The sequence below is a fragment of the Chlorocebus sabaeus genome, chromosome 20, assembly GCF_047675955.1.
Source record: "Chlorocebus sabaeus isolate Y175 chromosome 20, mChlSab1.0.hap1, whole genome shotgun sequence".
Lineage (NCBI taxonomy): Eukaryota > Metazoa > Chordata > Mammalia > Primates > Cercopithecidae > Chlorocebus > Chlorocebus sabaeus.
In genome coordinates, this window is record NC_132923.1 from 122,091,816 (window position 1) to 122,111,698 (window position 19,883).

At 49.2% G+C, this 19,883-nt stretch overlaps 1 protein-coding gene across 1 annotated transcript in view; it reads right to left on the reverse strand.

Annotated features, from left to right (window-relative positions):
• The window catches only part of KAZN (kazrin, periplakin interacting protein), a 515,581-nt gene that overhangs the window by 22,773 nt on the left and 472,925 nt on the right, over window positions 1–19,883 (reverse strand). The window contains exons 9-10 of the mRNA XM_007980471.3: window positions 1,980–2,185; window positions 1,417–1,535 (exon numbers count right to left, since the gene is read on the reverse strand). Coding sequence (XP_007978662.3) covers window positions 1,417–1,535; window positions 1,980–2,185 — 325 coding nt within the window. The remainder of the gene's footprint in view (window positions 1–1,416; window positions 1,536–1,979; window positions 2,186–19,883) is intronic.

Sequence of the window (19,883 nt, forward strand, 5' to 3'; positions counted from 1 at the left end):
ACCCAGGTGGTGGCATTTTGTTGTGGCAGCCCAAGCAGACTAAGACAGCCCCATTTAGGGGGAACCCAGGCAGTAGCCCAGACTCCTCAAGCTTTCGAGAGGTGAAGCAGTCATCCCCACCCTGTTCAATGAACACAGGCAGTGTTTATGGATGCTGCTGGTTGTGGGGCAAGGGGGCAGAAGGGATTTCCAACTTGGGTGACCAAAGATGATGAGGGGATTCGGGGATGGCTTTAGGGGATTCGGCATGGAACTGGTTAGGAGGTGGGCGCTGAGTGTAAGGTGCTTTTGGGACCCTCAGGAGGCACAGCCCAGCAGGGGTTGCCCTCATGGCCCCCCTCCTCATCCCTCAGCCCAGCCCTGTCTCAGACGAGCCAGCGTCCTGATGGTGCCAATGAAGCCTGGCACCGTCTTGCTCTGAGTTGCTCCCTAACTTTCTGATGCAGTCTCACCTCAGTACTTCCTGCGACCCTAGAGTCATGCCAAGGGCCCCTCTCCTGCACACATACGGATTTGGTTTTCCTGCTTTCAAACCAGCCGATTTTCCACTCCAAACCCTGTTTCTAAAAAAAAATCCCCTAAGCTGCTTCTGCAAATTATAGCACACACCACCAGGTTTGATTAATTAACTACACAAAAATGATGGAGAAACCAGTGAAGGACGTAATTATGCAAAACAGAAGTGTCAGATTTACAAAGCAAGTTCCTCCCCTCTCCACATTCTCAGAACGGGGTGGGGCGGTGTGGGGGTGGGGGTTCCTTCCCTTTACCCTGTAGCTGCCCCTGCTCTACAAATTTTGCTCACAGAGTGTCGGGAGAGAGGCAGGCAGGCGGGACGCAGAGCAGGAGTGGGTATGAGAGGTGGGGGTTGGTGGCCTGCAGGGGTACACCTGATGGGAAGGCCCTGTGGCCACTCCCAGGTATGCTTGCTAAGAGAAGCCCCCTCCGCCCAGCCCGCTCCTCTGTGGGAGAGATTTCACTAAGCCCGCTCATGTCTAGTTGATCTCTGCCTGCCTCGGCTCTGCCTTGCACCGTCTTTCCTCACCCTGGATGGTAAGAGCCAGGAGCAGACACCATTGCGGCCCGGTGTGCAGAGCCGCTTGGGCTGGTCCTGGGAGGCAGAGGAGTGCTGGGGGGCTTGTGAGGCTCCCGCATTGGTTGCGGGTGTACTAGGACCTTTGGGGCCTCTCATCTTCCCCATGCGTCTGTCTCTCTACGGAGGGGGCTGGTCTAGAGCAGGGCTGGGGTGTGCCCAAGCCCCCTCATCGGGGCATCCCTAGACCATCTTAGTCACACCCTGATGTTCCCCACCACCGGCCCAGCCCATAGTGCCCCGCTCACCCAACCTTTGTGTGACCAAAGGCCTCAGGATGACTTTTCTCTCTCCTCCCTTGGGGCCCCTCGTGGTGGGCTCACCTGCGGCCTGCCTCGGCGTCACGGTAGTCCTCGATGGCCAGGCGCAGCTTGCGCCGGTGCAGAGAGCTGCATACACCCAGGCCCAGCTGCAGATCCTCGTCACTCAGGCTCAGCAGCACCTGCCCCCCGGGGAGGGAGTGTCATATGGGGGCTGGGACAGCTGCCAGCAGGGTTCCTGCCCTAGAGGGGGTCTGTTGGCATGGGGTTCCTTCGCCATCTCCTGCCCACCTTTCATACAGTGGGGCCAGCGCACATGGAAACCTCTGCAACTCTGATGCGGGGTGGAATCCCTGTTTAGGCAGAAAGAGCCCTTTCCCTTTGGCAGGTAAAGGAAGCTTGGGTCCTTTTTCAGGATGAGGCAGCTGAGGCTCAGAAAGGCTCTCTGCCTTGCCAGGAAGGCACAATGATTGAGGAGGGACTTCGGAGACTGACTGTGTTGGCTAGCTCCTAGACTGCACCTTCCCCTGACTCCAGGGTAGGAGTGGGGGGCAGGCCAACTTCCGGGTGCATAAAGTTCACAGAGGGCGTGGGGGGCGTCTCACAGGGGGCCCGGAGTTGCCTACCTTCCCGCTCTTCACGTTCTCCGCGCAGGCCTTGACGTACATAGGCATGGCCATCACCACCTCCAGCCAGGCCTGGACGGTGCCCGCCTTCCAGTGGGACATAGGGGTGGTCCTCACCAGCTCCACCTGCTGCAGCCGGTCCATCTGCTCCTCGCCTTCCGACAGGCTGAGGCTCTGCCGCGTGGGGCTGCACTGGCTGTCCGAGTCTGCAACACACAAGTGCAGGCCATGTTGGGGGACGAGGTTGCCGGGGGACAGGGGCTGGGCAGGCCGCACCCCCGGGAGGCAGAGGATGGTGGGGACGTCCTCCCGCCATGCATTTCTTCTCTTCAAAATCAAAGTGGCTTTTAGTGTTTTTGTTTTTCTGCCCTTGTCCCCATTACAAGAGTAATCTATGAAAAGAAAAGCAGAAAAGCTTATCCCAGAAAAAAAATAAAACAGAAAATGACGATCACCCCATGTGACTGTGAAAGGAAAACAGATCTTGGGACCCCAAACTCATCAAGCCACAAGGAAAAGTCAAGCTGGGAACTGGGTCACACAAACCTGCCTCCCCGTTTTGGTTCCTAAATAAGATGGCTACAAGATGAACAGCTGCACACCTCCCTCAGATTTTGCCCACAAGGAAATTCCTAGTGAGCATCGAGATATTTACCCTGAAGTATTTCTGTTAAAATTCACCATGGCAATATAAATGGATAGCTTATCTTTACACAACATTCACCCCTCTGCTCACCTGGCACAAATGCGTATCTGATTATTCCCCTGTCCCATTTATCTTTATCTTATGTAAAAACGCCAATTCCCTGCATTTTCCGCATCTGTCTATGTTACCTTATGTAAAAATGCAGATTCACTGGGCCAGACAAAGGCACGAATGATTATTTCCCCCACATGAAACTGTGTACTTCTCACTATCCTTTCCCCTTTCAATTTGGAGCCCACAAAATCATCTTGGGAGAAAGGCATAGACCTGTCTCCCGGGTGCGCGTCCTTAACTTTGACAAATACACGTCCTAAAATGACTGAGACCTGTCTCATCCTTTTTCTCGATCGACACCACCTAGAGACAGCAGCTGTTAAATACTCTTTGGGATACAGAAAAGCCATACTTACAAACACACACAGACCCGCTTGCTTCCGGGGTGCGTGCATTTGAGGTGTGTGCATTTGTGATACGCCTGTTCACTTTCGCTGTGGAAGAGATCGTTCCATCTCCATAGAGACCCGCAGTACCTTTGGACGGTGCAGGATTCATCAGAAGGAGGCTCCATAATTTATGTCACCTGCCTCCTACTGATGGACATGGAGGTTGTTTCCAATTTTTCACTATTGTAAACAACACAGCGGCCGTCGTCTTTGGGCAACTGGGTGATTTATTTTTGTAGGATAAATGGAACCCAGCTCCATTCCTTCATACACTGAAAGCTGTTTCTGGAATGGCCCTCACAGACCAAAAAAAAAAAAGTTCATCCACCAACATTTTCTAACCCCACTCTTCTATATGTGGTTGGTTGCATCAATGCCTGGTAAATATGCAAAGTTCAGGTTACAGAGACTCAACTGAGAGGGGAAAAGAATCTCTCTAAAACAGGGTTCAATAAAAACCTAAACAAGCCAGGCGCGGTAGCTCACGCCTGTAATCCCAGCACTTTGGGAGGACGAGGTGGGCAGAATGCTTGAGTTTCAGGAGTTTGAGATCAGCCTGGGCAACATGGTGAAACCCCATCTCTACCAAAAATACAAAAAAATTAGCCGGGCGTGGTGGCGTGTGCCTGGGGTCCCAGCTGCTCAGGAGGCTGAGGCAGGAGGATCTTTTCAGCCAGGAAGGCAGAGGTTACAGTGAGCCAAGATCATACCACTGCACTCCAGCCTGGGTGACAGACTGAGACCCCATCCCAAAACAAAACAACAAAACAACAACAACAACAACAACAAAAAACACACATCCAAACAGACCAACTCAATACCTTGAGAAATGACAAGTATTTAAATATACCTCTGATTGACCGGGTACAGGGGCTCTCATGCCTGTAATCCCAGCACTTTGGGAGGTTGAGGAGGGTGGATCACCTGAGGTTGGGAGTTCGAGACCAGCCTGACCAACATGGAGAAACCCCATCTCTACTAAAAATACAAAATTAGCCTGGGTGGTGGCACGTGCCTGTAATCCCAGCTATTTGGGAGGCTGAGGCAGGAGAATCGCTTGAACCCGGGAGGCAGAGGTTGCGGTGAGCCGAGATCGTGCCATTGCACTCTAGCCTGGGCAACAAGAGTGAAACCCTGTCTCAAAAAAAAAAAAAAAAAAAAAAAAAATTACAAAAATGAACAAAAAAAACCTCTGATTAGAAATGACCCTGCTGAAATTGAATATTATAAATCATTACAAGGATGTAAAAAAAATGCTTATCCATCCAAATAGACAGGACACAAAATTAAAACGATAGGTAAACACAAATGTTCATAGTTACTGCCTTTGTGTGCTGGGGAGAATATAGTTATTTTCTTCTTGTTGTATGTCTCTGTATTTTCAAAGTTCCCTAGTAAACATGTATAGTTTTATAATAAAAACTTTGGAAAAATTAAAAACTAGGAAGCAATATGAATGGTTATTGATGAGAGTTTGTTTGAAGGAATGACGCTGCATTCATATGTTGGAATATGCGCAATGAATAAAAACTCCTGTCACGGGAGAATAATTTTGTGGGTAAAATGTCCACTACCTATTGCCAAATGAAAAAGGAAAACACAGCCGGGCACAGTGGCTCACTCCTGTAATCCCAGCACTTTGGGAGGCAGGTGGATTGCAAGGTCAAGAGATCGAGACCATCCTGGCTAACACGGTGAAACCCCATCTCTACTAAAACTACAAAAAATTATCCGGGTGTGGTGGCACACGCCTGTAGTCTGAGCAACTTGGGAGGCTGAGGCAGGAGAATTGCTTGAACCTGGGAGGCAGAGGTTGCAGTGAGACAAAATCGTGCCACTACACTCCAGTCTGGGTGACAGAGCAAGACTCCATTGCAAAAAACAACAACAACAACAACAACAAAAACACAGCAGGCACAGTGTAACTCTGACTGTGGTTTAAAAATTATATGTAGATGTAAAGTGTATAATTATTATATATACATGTATGTGTACACAATACACTAGATGGATAAAATCTAGTATATAAAAATATATAAAGTACTAGATGGATCAACATGAAAAGTCTGTCTCTGGAAAGCAGTGATAGGTCATTGTGCGAGTGTGTGTGTGAATGTGCATGTGTGAGTGTGTGAGAGGATTTGTGACTGTGTGCATACTTTTCTGTCTCCCAAGTTTTCTGCATAGACTGTATTATGTTTGATGAGGAGAAAAAAGATAGCCTAGAAATCACACTTTTTCAAGTTACAAACTCCCTCCCCAAAACGCCTTCCCTCTCTCCATTTTAAACTCCCTGAGGGACTCTTTGAAAAGGGTTGCATCCACTTGGTGACCACACACTCATCCATCATTCCCATCTCCACCAAAACCTATCTCCCAAACTCCTTGTGCCTCAGTTTCCCCCTGTGTAAAGCTGACGCGGTACTGTTCTCTGCTGCCTGCCTCCTCTGTGGGCTGCTGTGAGGACTCAGCAGGGGGGAGTGTGACAGGGCTGTCCGTGCTGGGACAAGTACAGGTTGAGAGGTCACTGCCAACATTATCATGTTTCCCTTCTCAGTGGCCCCAAGCCCTTTGTTTTTCCCAAGGAAATGGCAGAGGTTGCAGAGAGCTCTGTGCGGGTTGCCCGTTTGAGTGACCTCCTGTTGCCATGGTGCCCAGGAATGCGGAAATGGCAGCAGCTGCCTCTGCAACCCCACCAGGGCCCCAGGTTCCTGCCAGTGACAGGGCTGTCAGGTCAGGGGTGCAGGCTGGCGCCCGGTGCTGGTGCCCGGCTCCCAAGGACCGGTGTGGCTTGCAGGGAAGTCTTTCAGATCATGCACAGGACTCCAAGTTCTATAGGGATTGGAACAGGCGCTGAAACAGGGCATCCTTCCTGGATGGGAGAGAGCTGAGAGCCCCCAGGAGGCCTCCAGCATGGCTGGCTTCACTCCATCTTATTCCACTTGCTGAGTCTCACCTCTGTTATGTGCTGCTGGGAAGAGGAGAGGTGACGTGTGGCCAAATCTGGTTACCCAAAGTTCCAAGACACGGCCCATGTCGTCCATTTGGACCAGGCTTTGGAGTTCAACAGACCTCAGCTTCAGGCAGATTTCTTGAAGCCTCCGTCTCTCCATATATAAAATGGAAATAATGAGAATATCTGCCTCGTAGCTTGAAATGAATGTTAGAAACTCTGAATGCGAAGCTATGGGAGTGTGAAAGTTGCAGATACCAGGATGAAATCACTTTTGTCAGAACCAGAAGAATTAGAGCCGGGAAAGCATGAAGGAGGGGAACTCAAGCTTGCATGTCTGAGATAAGGATTGTCTCAAGGACTTTCTAAAATAGCCCCCAAGAAATTCCTTCTTTGGAACTGCAGCAATTCAGATAAGATGTTCTCCAAAGAACACTGCCCAGTAACGACGTCTCCACCAATGAATTGACGCCAACTCTAGCTTTGAGCCTCCAGAGCCAATGAAGTCTGTTTCCAAGCAGCTTATGTGAACTTCTCTCTCTCTCTTTTTTTTTTTTTCTGCCAATAAAAGCTTCCCTTTGCTGTCCCCTCTCCAGATGCACCTATAGCTTGCCACGGCTATGCTTCCAGAGTCTAATCCATTTTGCTTACTCCCAAATACATTCATCATATAGGAGATAATTTTTCTGATGTCTCTTTTTTTCAGGCTGACAGTAGGCACTTAGTCAAGGCTGGCTATTGTTGGCAATAAGGGGCCTCCCTCCTGGGGCCTGGACACTGTTTGGCCACACCTAGAGTTCAACTGCAGCCGCCTCCTTCCCACTACATTCCTGGCTACAGCTTCGGTGCCTTCAGAGGGAAGAAGTTCTCCTGGTTGTCCAGTCTGGCAGGGCAGAAATTCACTGTCCCTGCTGGACTCCTACCTGGTCAACATGGGAGGGGTGGGGCTCTCAGTGAGGTGAGGGTGGATCTGTCTGTTCTGTGCCCAGGTGGGTGGGTGGGTGGTGTCTGCAGCCCTTGACTACATCTCCCAAGAAAGGCAGCTAAAGGGGCCTGGGAAGGAGAGAAAGGAGATGGGAGCAGAAGTTGGCACCTGCTCCTGAGTCCCCCAGAAGAGGGGAAGATTCAAAGAACAGGGTTTGGGGAGAGAGAGGGTGCCTAAATGCAACAAAGATGCAAAGGCAAACTGAAAGGAGGAGAGGGAGAGAGGGAGCCGAGGGTCAGAGAGGGGATGAGATACGTGGACAAACAGAAAAGGCAAACGTCTGGGGTGCAAGTGTGAGCGCGTGTGTGCATGTGCGTGTGTGTCTTTGTGAGTGTGTGTGGGTTATTTTCTGTAGTGAGCAGGCCTCAGGGCAGTGAGGGGAGCTGGCTTTACAGCTCGCATTATTTATGGAGTCCAGGCCCTAGGAATGCCAGAGGCCAAGCTGGGTTCATGTGCGCAAACCACATATTTTGGTTTCTGCAAGACAGCTATTCACCACCCCTATTCACCACCGCCTCCTTTTCCCCCACCCCTGAGGACTGAGCGCCAAGGAGACGACGTGACAGAAGGGCTTAGGAGGAGTCTAGGGGGGCCTTGGGGTCATAAACCATTAATTAAAGGCAGTTTCCAAAATGCAGGCATTATGGAGCCAGATTTTATGTCCGGATTCCATCAATCCTGGCTTTTATTTCCCTCCTTCTCAGTCTTGAGAGCGGGAATAACTCATGTTGATGGCCAGGCTGCTCAGCAGAGGGTCTGCCGAGTCGGGGGTGCTGGCTGAGTCCCTAGTGGAGTCTGAGAAGCTACCACTTAAAGGCAGTCACTCTGGATCCTTCTAGAAACTAGACAGACTGTGGACTTTGGAATGAGAGGCTCTGTATCCTTCCACCCACCCCAACACATATGCACGCACGCGCACACCCACCCCACAGAATGTTAGTACTACTGAGTGTGACCACTGAGGTCTCCCCTAAATGAGACATTACAGAGGCGATTCTGTTGGCCCAGCATCGAGGTCAGCAGACTACTGCCCCTGGGCCGAATGCAGCCCTCCCTCCTGTTTTTCTAAATAAAGGTTTTATTGGATCACAGCCATGCCCATTTGTTTATTTATTGTTTAAAGCTGCTTTCATGCTACAATGGCAGAGTTGAGACGTTGAGATAGGCCCACAAAGCCTAAAATCATTACTATCCGGCCCAGTGCAAAAAAATCACATAGAGAAGCCCCTGGCCTAGAGGTTCAGAGGTTGGCACGGCAATATGGGAGCCCTCGGTTTGAATCCCAGCTCTGTGGCTTACCAACCAAATGATCTTATGGAAGTGTTTCACATTTTCTCAACCTCGGTTTTCCCCTCTATAAAATGGGGATGATAAGAACGCTTAATCTCACAGGATGGTGTGAGGATGAAAGGAAATGATGTGTGCAGTGTTCAGCCTTGTGTCTGACGTACAGTGGATACTCGGTGACTGAGTGGAGGCCTCTGTCCTCTGCGGGCTCATGTCACTTACTGTCCAGACTGCTCTGTCCAGTACGGCAGCTACAAGCCACATGTGCTTACTGAACATGTAATGTGGCTAGCTCACATTGAGAAGTGCCTTAAGGGCTGGGTGTGGTGGCTCATGGCTGTAATCCCAGCAATTTGGGACACCAAGGTGGGTGGATCACTTGAGGTCAGGAGTTCAAGACCACCCTGGCCAACATGGTGAAGCCCTGTCTCTACTAAAAATACAAAAAAAATTAGCCAGGCGTGGTGGCACATGACTGTAGTCCCAGCTACTCAGAAGGCTGAGGCAGGAGAATTGCTGGAACCCAGGAGGTGGAGGTTGCAGTGAGCTGAGATTGCGCCACTGCACTTCAGCCTGGGCAAAAGAATAAGACCCTGTCAAAAAAAAAAAAAAAAAAAAAAAAAAAAAAAAAAAAAAAGCGCCTTAAGTACAAAACACATACTAGAATTTGAAGACAGTACAAAAAAAAAAAAAAAAAATGTAAACTATCTCATAATCATTTTAAAATTGATAACATATTGATCATATTTTGGGTATACCAGTTTAGATAAAATGTATTATTAAAAGTCATGTCACCTGTTTCTTTTTACTTCGAATGTGGCTAATAGAAGGTATAAAGTTACACATGTGGCTTGCATTAGTTTCCATTGGACAGAGCTGGTCCGGATGGAAGATTATTTTTTCTTTGGTTTGTTTTGTCATTCCATTCCCCCCCTCCCTCTGTTGGTTTGGAAGTTAAGCTTTTTATGTTTCTGATTTTAGTGTAGTAGTTGTAGTTCTCAAAGTGTGGTCCCTGGACTAGTAGCATCAGCAACATCTGGGAATTCGGTAGAAATGAAAATTCTAGAACTGTACCTCAGATCTCCTGGAACAGAAACTCTGGGGGTGGAGCCCAGTGGTCTGCTTCAAAACCCACCAGATAATTCTGAGGCATTCTCAAGTTCTAGAACCACGGCCTTAATGATTACCCTTGAAAAGTCACTATACCTATTTATCTTAATAAAACCTAGGGTTGTTCAATATCCTAATGCCATCCTAAATAGTAAGAATGATTTAAAATATATTAATTCTGATCACTCCTCCTGACTTCTATGCTACCACATCCAGGATTTTAATTCTGTCCTCTTTTAAAACCCCATAATTTAGACATTGTCATGCTGACTATTTTATACTGATCACGTTTGCTTAAAATAATTGACTTCCATGTTTACCAATTTCTTTGTTCATCATGTCTTCTTGTACCTCAGACCTTCCTTCTGGAATAACGTTTCTTATTCCTGAAGAACATGATTTAAAAGATTTTTCAATTAAAAGTGTTTTGGTAGTTAGCTGTTACAACTTTTGTCTGTCTGAAGAAAGTCTATTTTACCCTTGTACTTCAGAGGGTTTTGCTGAGTACATAGTTTTAGGTTGAGAGTTTGCCTTTTGTTTTAGCGCTTTGAAGACATTGTTTCATAATCGTGGATCTTTATTTCTGCTAAAGAGAATTCCACTGCAAGCCTAATTGTTCTTTTGTTAGCTACTTTTAAAATTTTCTCTTTGTCAGCCGGGTGTGGTAGCTCATGTGTGTAATCCCAGCACTTTGGGAGGCCGAGGCGGGTGGATCACCTGATTTCAGGAGTTCGAGACCAGCCTGTCCAACATGGTGAAACCCCGTCTCTATGAAAAATACAAAAATTAGCCAGGCGTGGTTGGGGCGGGGGTGGGGGTGGCGCCTGTAATCCTTGCTACTTGGGAGGCCGAGGCAGGAGAATTGCTTGAACCCAGGAGGCAGAGGCTGCAGTGAGCTGAGATTGCACCACTGCACTCCAGCCTGGGCAACAAGAGCGAAACTCTGTCTCAAAAAATATTTTTTGGCCGGGCGCGGTGGCTGAAGCCTGTAATCCCAGCACTTTGGGAGGCTGAGACGGGTGGATCACGAGGTCAGGAGATCGAGACCATCCCGGCTAACACAGTGAAACCCCGTCTCTACTAAAAAGTACAAAAAACTAGCCGGGCGAGGTGGCGGGCGCCTGTAGTCCCAGCTACTCGGGAGGCTGAGGCAGGAGAATGGCGTGAACCCGGGAGGAGGAACTTGCAGTGAGCTGAGATCCGGCCACTGCACTCCAGCCTGGGTGACAGAGCGAGACTCCATCTCAAAATATATATATATATATATATATATATATATTTTTTTTTTTTTCTCTTTGTCCTTGATGTTCTGAAGTTTCATTACAATGTGGCTAGATGTGGATATTTAAAATTTATTCTGAATGATATAGTTGTGCTTCCTGGATCTCTGGACGCCTCTTTTTGAATATTCTGAATCGTTATCTCGTACAGTATTACCTCTTTTCCATTCTCTTTGTTCTCTTCTTCTGGCATTCCAGTTAGACATAAGTTAGACTTTCTAATTCTATTTTTTCCTATCTTGTGACCTAGTGCTGTCCAACAGAGCTTTCTGTGTTGATGAAAATCTGCTATAACCTTTACTGACCAAGAGGATAGCCATTAGCCACAAGTGGTTATGAGCTAATAAATGTGGCTAATGGGTGGTGCGTGGTGGCTCATGCCTATAATCCCAGCACTTTGGGAGACTGAGGTGGGAGGCTTGCTTGAGCCTAGGAGTTTGAGACCAGCCTGGGCAATATGGCAAAAACACATCACTACTAAAAATACAAAAATTAGCTGGGCGTGGTGGCAGGTGCCTGTAATCCCAGCTACTCAGGAGGCTGAGGCAGGAGAATCACTTGTACCTGGGTGGTGGAGGTTGCAGTGAGCTGAGATCATGCCATTGCACACTAGCCTGGGTGACAGAGAGAAACTCCATCTCCAAAAAAAAAAAAAAAAAAAAAAAAAAGGCAGAGGTAAAATGTGGCTGGTGCAATTGAAGACCTGAGTTTTAGTTATATTTAATTTTAATTAATTCAAATATAAATCTAAGAACAACATGTGAGCTAGTGGCTACTGTATTCAATACAGTAATTTCTCCTTTAGTTTTCATCTCATCTCTGTGCATTGCATTCTTGGTAATTCCCTTAGATTTTTGTTTTTCCATTTTTAAAATTGTCTCTTCACCTATTTAGTCTGCTGTTTAACCCGCCCTTTTATTTATTTTTAATGTTATCAGCTATATTTTTTTTCATTTCTAAAACGTTTTATTTATTCTCTCTTTCAAGTTTTCCTGGTCTTGTCAGACAGTTTCCTGTTGTTTACTCGTGTCTGTGATTTCATCTAACAGTTCCTTAAGTATTTTATGCATAGTATTTAGTATTTGGTATTTGGTATTGATAATTACTGTATCTGAAAAGACCTTAGAGAGTCTACATTTGCTGTTTGTTTTTGCTGACTTTCACTCCTGGTGAACACATATTTGATCTTAATTCACGGGAGTCTTTAGGGTCTAAATAGCAGATGCTTTTCTCCAGAGAGGATTTACATTAACTTCTACTGGGGTGGGGAAGAGAAGAGGAGTGGGGATGAGACCTGGGTCCAGGGGCCACTTCACGCCTCTTTGAGAGACTCTGGTTGAATGACAGAGTCTCCGGCTCTGTTCTTCCACTTTGCCATATCCCAAAATTTAACCCCCTGATAACAGTCCTGATAGCAGCATTTGCCTCTAGGACAACCTCAGCTTTTGCCTTTAGTGATCACTCACTGCTGCTGTTCTGGTGTTAGCTTACAGCTTTCGGTTTTTGTCTGTAGATGTCTTGGGGATTTCCCTTATTTTCTGTGAGACCAGGAATGCATTAAAAAGGATGTTTCATTCCAGATTTATTGCTTTTGTAGAGGGAGGCCCTTCCAAATATGTCTTCCCCCAAGCTGCCCTGAGTGGCTGTCCCTCTGGCTGTGTGCACTGTCCACCCAGCACACTGCTTCCTGCTGGCACTGCTGTGCATGGCCTGTCCATCTGCCCTGCCACAAAGTGATTGCCTAGGTCATCAGCCAAGTCTTTCCACATTTGTATTACCAGGGTGTAGTATATGGAGACGTCCAATGTCATCAGTGATGGTAAAAGTCCAGGTTATGGGGAGTACCATTTCCTTTCCCTTTCCTCCCAGCTCAGCCCTTCCCTGTTCTACTTGTTTTGACATCCAGTGAAGAGGAGACCATTATTCACTTGGATATTCCTTTGGGAAGCCTCAGTGTCTCTTGCCTTCCCCTAGGAATAAAGGGGCAAAGGGCACATTTCAGATGGAAGTGAAGGCTCAGAGGGGTCCACTGATATTTCCAGCAGGCTAGTGTGGGAGCTCGGCCTCAACCCCGAATTCCCCACCTCCCAGGGTAGAAGAACCTATGTGAACAGTCCTCTTGCCTGTTCTTGGATGCCTATGCTTGGTTACAGGAGAACATTGGCAAGGACTGCTCAAACTGGCAAGAGGCAGGATGATGTGTCGGGTGTGGGAAGCTACTCTCGAAGCCTGGGAAACAGCTCCTGGCCCTGCCTGCCAGGCTGGGGAACTTGAAGCCAGCCATGACTCAGAGTGAGAGACAGACACACAGAGAGACAGAGAGACAGGCCAAGCACCGAGACAGACTTGATGGGATCCAAAGGCCTGTGATGGGGAAAGACAGGCCGATGTGGACATGGGTGTTGCCACTGAACTTGAGGCTCTGTGAGTCTGTCCATCCTTTAGGCTGCTCTACCAAACCCTACGGTGTCTGAATATTCATTCTACGACCAGGGACACTCATGCCTAATGCTTACTAAGCTTCCGGGGCCTCTGATAGCACAGGTGGCATGGAAAGGCGGGATGGAAGGATGGTAGACTTTGGTGGGGGCGAGCCCTGGGCTGGAGTGACACAGGCAGCCTGGAGCCAGAGTTGATGGCCAGACAGGCCCAGTGTATCATTCACCAGTGTCTGGTAGAAGCTTTGAGAAGCTTTTGCTGTGTACTACTTTCTATCATTTTTGCCCTGAAACAGTCCCTCCTCCACGTAGCCTGAGGTTGACATTTGCAACTAAAAGGGGCTGAACAGGCTTGAGTCCACATGCCTGTCTAGGATCCATTCAGAGCGAGGAAAGGTGCCTACCTCCGAAGAGTTTAGAGCACCCTGGCACTTGCTGCTCAAATGGCATCATGAATGGCGCCACCTGGGCCTCTCACTTGGTGGGATTCAGAATTCTAGGGCTAGAAGGTGCCCTCAAGGTCATGTGGTCCATCCTTCAGCCTTGCGGTAGGGCTGGCACTTAGAGGAAGGAGCCCAGTCTACTTGCTCCTAGAGTGGTCTTTAGACCAGGGACATCAGCTACCAGGGAGCTGGTTAAAAACGCAGAGGTGGATCACTTGAGGTCAGGAGTTCAAGACCAGCCTGGCCAACATGAAACCCTGTCTCTCCTAAAGATACAAAAATTAGCCAGGCATGGTGGCGTGCACCTGCAATCCCAGCTACTTGGGAGGCTGAGGCACGAGAATCACTTGAACCTGGGAGGTGGAGGTTGCAGTGAGCCAAGATCGTGCCAGTGCACTCAGAGCAAGACTCTGTCTCAAAACAAAACAAAACAATAAAAATAACACAGAGGCTTAGAGGTAAAGGCCTCATAAATTCTCCTATGCCCACCCTGCGTGGGGAGTGAGAGGGCAGCCCTCACTCCTGGTCTCCCAACCCCAGGGAGGTGGCATTCTCCATCCTGGTCCCCCATGCCCCTGACCTCAGAGTGCCATTGGCAGACACCCTCGGCAGCAGCTATGGGGAAGACTTAGAGCTCTAGCATTTTAAGTAATTTTTTTCTTCTTTTCCTATTTAAAATTTTGAGTCTATACCCATCCTGTGGCTGAGTGACCCGTGCCCTGGGCTTCTGAGGCTCTTTCGGTGTCTGCAGCATCAAGCACATTGGCACCTCCCTGGCGTCTGCATCCCTGGGGTCTAACATGTGCCCGGACACAGAGCTCCCTGGAGCCTGATGGAAAAGCTTTAGCTGTAAAAGTGTCCTGTGTGTCTGAGTTGGAGGTGGCTCAGGGAACCAGGCTTCCCTGGAGGTCACGTGAGGTGGCTGGATGTGTCCCTGCGCCTGGCTGGGCCTGTTGCTGCCCCCTAGGGTCTCAGACCTCAGATGGGGGGCTGAGCACTTGGACCTCGGCTGCCACTGAGGCAGAGTTGAGGCAGTGAGCTCGGTGAGGGTAGGCTAAGGTTGAAAAGTCCCCTGCTGAATTCCATCACTCCTGAGTCTCCATCACCTGTCCTGTGTCTCAGTTGGCTCCACCATCTCCTATCCGGAGCACTTCAGCTGTATGTCAACACCCTACCTCCCTCTTTCTCTTTCATTCCATCCTCTTCAAGCCCAGAGGAAGTTTTTTATTAAAATGGTATCTTCCCAGGGACCTCTTCTGCTCACCATCCTTCAGTGGCTCCCTTGTAAAGTCCAAGGTCCTTGCGGTAACTCACAGGCCGACCTTGCCAGCCTCATCCTCAGCTTCTCACCCCTGCCCTTGGCACCCTGGGCTTCCTGCATTTCCCCGATGCCTCTAATTCCACCTCTCTAATCCCTGCACCTGCTGTTCCCTCGGCCTGAACAGCGGCCTGTTGCTTTCCTCTCTGCCTGGCAAAACTTACACAGGCTCAGGGCTCTGTCTCAATGCTGATTATTTCAGGGACTCCTTCTCTGGTCACCTAGTGTGTGTAATCTACAACCCCCAACACACACACACTCTCTCTCTCTTTCATTAATTCCCAGAACCTTTCCTGCATGACACTTCTCACAGCTGAAACAAATAGTTGTGTAATTATTCAATGAATGTCTGTGTCTCCCACCAGACTGTAAACAGCACATGAGCAGGCGCTGGGGCTGCTTTTGCTCCCTAGACATCTCTAGCACCCAGCAAGGGCCCAACCACGTTTAACAACCAGCTCTTATCTTTTCAAGAGGTACACTGGTTTTAGCATTTGCTTCCCAATTTCCGTGGTGTAAATACTCCTATTGTGGCCAATTTCAGCGACTGCAGGCTGTCACTGGACGTGGAGTTGGGAAGAGATCCACCTGTGGGCCTGTGTGAGCCAGCCCTGGCCCAGCACTGCCTGCAATTGAATGAGCCCTCTAAGTATTGAGTAAAAGAAGGCAGGCAGGAAGGGAGGAACGGAAGGAGGAAGGGAACAGACCTCCCTCTGTGGTCTCATCTTCTGCCAACCCCACCTCGTCCACACCTCTTCCAGCCATAGCAGGGTCACCTGTGGTCCCTCTTATGCAGTAGATGCTACCATTCTCTTGTCCCTCTGCCTACGGCAAGGCCTCTGAACTTTGGTAGTCTTGGCATTTGGGGCCAGATTTCTTTGTTATGGGGCTGTCCCATGCATCATAGGACACATAGCAGCGCCCCGGCCTCCATCCACAAGCTGCTGGGGAGCATGGAGTGTGGCTGCTCCCGGTGTCCCCAGCCTGCCCTAAGGCACAGAGAGAGCCCTGCCTCCTTCCACCCTGGGGCCTCTGTTCTCAGCTCAGCCCAGCTCTGTTCAGGTAGCCAACTACTGTCCAAACTCCCTGCCCTTGGGAAGTGGCAGGGGAGCCCCCATCAGCACCTGTAGCTCCAAAAGCTGAATTCTCATTTTTTAAACACTGCATGATAATGTGAAAAAGCAACTCTTTATGGCCCAATCATGGCTGCCCTGTTGGATGTAAACGCTTTGCTGACCCCTCAGTCACAAGCCCCATGAAATACATATGAAATGGGTGAAAGGCCTCTGTGGGAGCCCACAGGACCAGCGACAGCGTGGGTGTGAAGAGCATTAGGCGGAGAGCCCATCAGTCAGTCACCACTGTAGCTGCTGGGGGCTGATGGCAGGACCCTGGGTGGGCAGCGAGGTGGCACGGGCCCTGCCACCAACCCGCACCACCCCTGACCCCAGGGCCAGGCTGGCCCTTGGGAGGCCCTGGGCTAAAATACTGGTGGTACTTCCCACCCCAACGTGTCCCTATTTACGACCTCATAAAATGAATAGAGAATTCCAGCAGAGCTCTGCTTTTACCAATAATAACTGCTTTATGCTTTTAAAAAATCACATGGGCGCCCCCTCATTTTTGGTGCCACCGTCTTGCAAAGGCCTAGACCTATGCTTTGTCCCACGACCAGCCACCCTTCATCCAACCTCAGAGGACATCCTCCTCCTTCAGTCCCTCCTCCCACACTCTGAAAATTTTCCAAAGGGTCAGGGAATTGAGATCCTGGAGTTGGCCAGGATCCCCACTGCTCTGCACTCAATTCCTAGGCAGATACTTGACAAGTATTTTCTAATTTTATGCACTTAGGAGGAAGCTGCTAAGAGATCCAGGGAAGACAAACACAGTTATCCAATGACAACGACTTTATGCTGCTACCTATGTATCTATGTATCAAAAGCTTTCCTCTTTCTTCCTTGCTAACCTGTTCTACCGCAGCAGCAGCACCCACATTTGGGAAGTCTTTCTGATCGTCTCAGTTACAACTGCAGCCGAAGCCCGTCTATCCCCAGCTGCTGGCCTCCTTGGGCAATCCCCACACTGACTCCTCTTTTCTGACATGTTTTCCTGGCGGGCTTCTCTGCCAGTGGGCAGCCCTGAAAGGTGGATCCCATGAGAAGTAAGGGGGCGGATCTTGACACCGGGGGGCCAGGGTAAGAAGACGATCCTTCTTCACGCACCCATGCAGAGGCCGGGCACGTGTGCATCTGTACAGCCCTTGGAGGCAAAGCTGGGGGCAATGGATGGCTGTGGGTTTGAGGATATCACCTGTGCCCCAACCCCACTTTCACAGTGTTTAGGAAAATATCTGAAATTATGTTAAGTTTCCCTAAAAAAAAAAAAAACAAACCAACAGGATTGAACTGTGACAAAACATCCTTCATCTTGTGTCCACAATTTAACGACTAGTTATTACTTGAATAATTAATTAAAAGGATCAATTAACTCCCTAGAAGATTTTCACCAATTTTGCCTCTTTTGCTCGAACGAGCCCCTTCCCCAGCAAGCAGTTCCTCCTTAGGCCTCCAGACAGCCTAGGTTCTTTCTGGCTCAGTCAAGCCTCTTCCGCAGGCCCTATGGACACTGGGCATTGTGATGGCTGGGAGACCCTGCCTGGTGAATCCTTGCCCATTTGCACACCGGGACAGGAACTCACCACTGAGCCGGATGCCAAGCCTCTAGCCCAGGGTGAGGTGATGGGAGGTGCTGTCTTCTACGGGATTATCTTATGTGATTCATGCAAACTGTCCCACCTCAGACCTCCCTCTAAAGGCTTTGCAACTGCCTCCTGAGAATTTCCTAAGCCCGTGGTGAGCGGCTTTCACTGTGTTTTGCACAAAGGCCAGTTTAGGAGCAGCTGTTAACACGTTGATGAGCAGCATTGATTTAATTTCCTTCAAAACGAAGACAGCTTTGGTGAGGCCCGTGGTGGGAGGATTCTTACAACTTAGACACCTATAGGAGAATGGCAAGGGGAACACTGGTACCAGTTTTGGCTTTTCCAATCATGCCTCATGAAATGTTCTAACTGGCGGTCCCGTAGCGGCAGCTGAGAGGAACAGCGTGTGCACTGCAGGCCGATGCCCTTCTAGAATCTGTTAATATGTTCAGCCAGAGCCACAGCATGGGGCAAAGGATCCTAGGAGGTTTCTTCCCATTTTGTGATTGAATCTTCTCTCCCTTTGTAGATGACCTTTAATCGTGATCCCTGCTCCCTGCCTTGTCTGCCTCTCTCCGGCCCTCGAATTCTGGAAATTAGAGAACAAAGCTTTATTCTAACAGCTCACAGTTTAATCAGCTTCAATCATATCTGCCTGAAAAGTGGTGTCGTGCAACAGTCTGTTGGACCCCAATTCTTGACCTCGTTCCATCACCTTATTTTTCATTTTTTTCGAGATGGAGTCTCACTCTGTTGCCCAGGCTGGAGTACAGTGGCACGATCTTGGCTCACTGCAATATCCGCCCTAGGTTCAAGTGATTCTCCTGCCTCAGCCTCCCGAGTAGCTGTGATTATAGGCATGCACCACCATGCCCAGCTAATTTTTGTATTTTTAGTAGAAATGGGATTGGCCAGGCTAGTCTCGATCTCCCGACCTCAAGTGATCTGCCCACCTTAGTCTCCTAAAGTGCTGGGATTACAGGCATGAACCACCGTGTCCAGCACATCACTTAATTTGTCTCCTTGGGCTACGTATGTTACCTCTCAGAGCCTCAGTTTCCTCACCAAAGTTCTCACGTGACTTTGGTGAGGATGATGTTAGGATAATTTATCTCATCATCTACATCTGCATCCTCAGCCCTAAGCTCTAAGCCTGGCATATAGGAAGCATTCAGTCAGTGTTTGCTGAATGACTTAATGAGTGTACATCAAGTGCCTACCATGTGCCTGGCACAGTAGGCACTTAGTAAATGTCAGCAAGTCATATTAGCTTTCCTCATGCCCCCTGCTACCTCCCCTGCCCCCATGAAGCCAGTCTTTGTCCCCATTCCTCATTCTGAGTTCCTGTTGGCATCCCTGGGCAGGCTTGCAGCTGCTTTTCATGCTGATAACTGCACAGCTTCCCGGGATTTCTGGGATAATATGGAGTCACCCTATTGTCAGGCCCATCAAAATCTTCACCTGAAGGTGAAACCCCCAACCCTCATCTCTGAGTCCCAGATACTCCGGTAGCGACCATAAAAAACAACTGAGTCACGTGGCTGCAAGCAGCTGACCCGGTCCTGTGTAGCCCTTGGGGAGCAGGGTTGGGGCTCAGGATTCCTGCAGTGACTCAAGGCCTCCAAGGGCAGTGCTGAGTGAAGACCCCTTTTCCCTTCTCCGCTGCCACTCCCCAAACACTGTAAGCCCTGGGAACTCTTCTCTGGGTTGAGAAACAAGCATGGACCCCTGCTGCCTGGCCATCAGGGAGCAGAGGACAGGAGGGCCCTCCAGTGAAGGAGGCTGGTGGTGAATTGAGATGGGCGCCTGAAACCAGGCAGACCCAGGGACTCCACAAACAGGGGAAGACCAGGGACGGTCAGAGCACGAGGTGCCCACAGAGAGAGCATCTAGACTGGAGGTGACAGAGCTGTTGGCCCTGAGACAAATTAGGGCCGTGGAAATTTTCCCCCAATGGACCCTAAATTTAAAAAAAATTAGTTGTCAATATGAAAGAATTGGGGTGTATTATGTGAGATTTTTGGCTTCTCTAGAAGATCCGGAGCTCTGCAAACACTGGGCTGGCATTGCTCCGAGCAGCCTCGCTGGAGTGAGCAGAGCTGCTTCCTTTTGCTGCGGCATGTGCTGGCCCCACATGGCCACGTCACTGACCTGCCTATCTGCAGGGTCCCCACAGGCCTCTGAGTTTGCGGCATGGTTGAAATGAGGCGAGTAAGTGTCCAGCCCAGTGCTGGGATCTG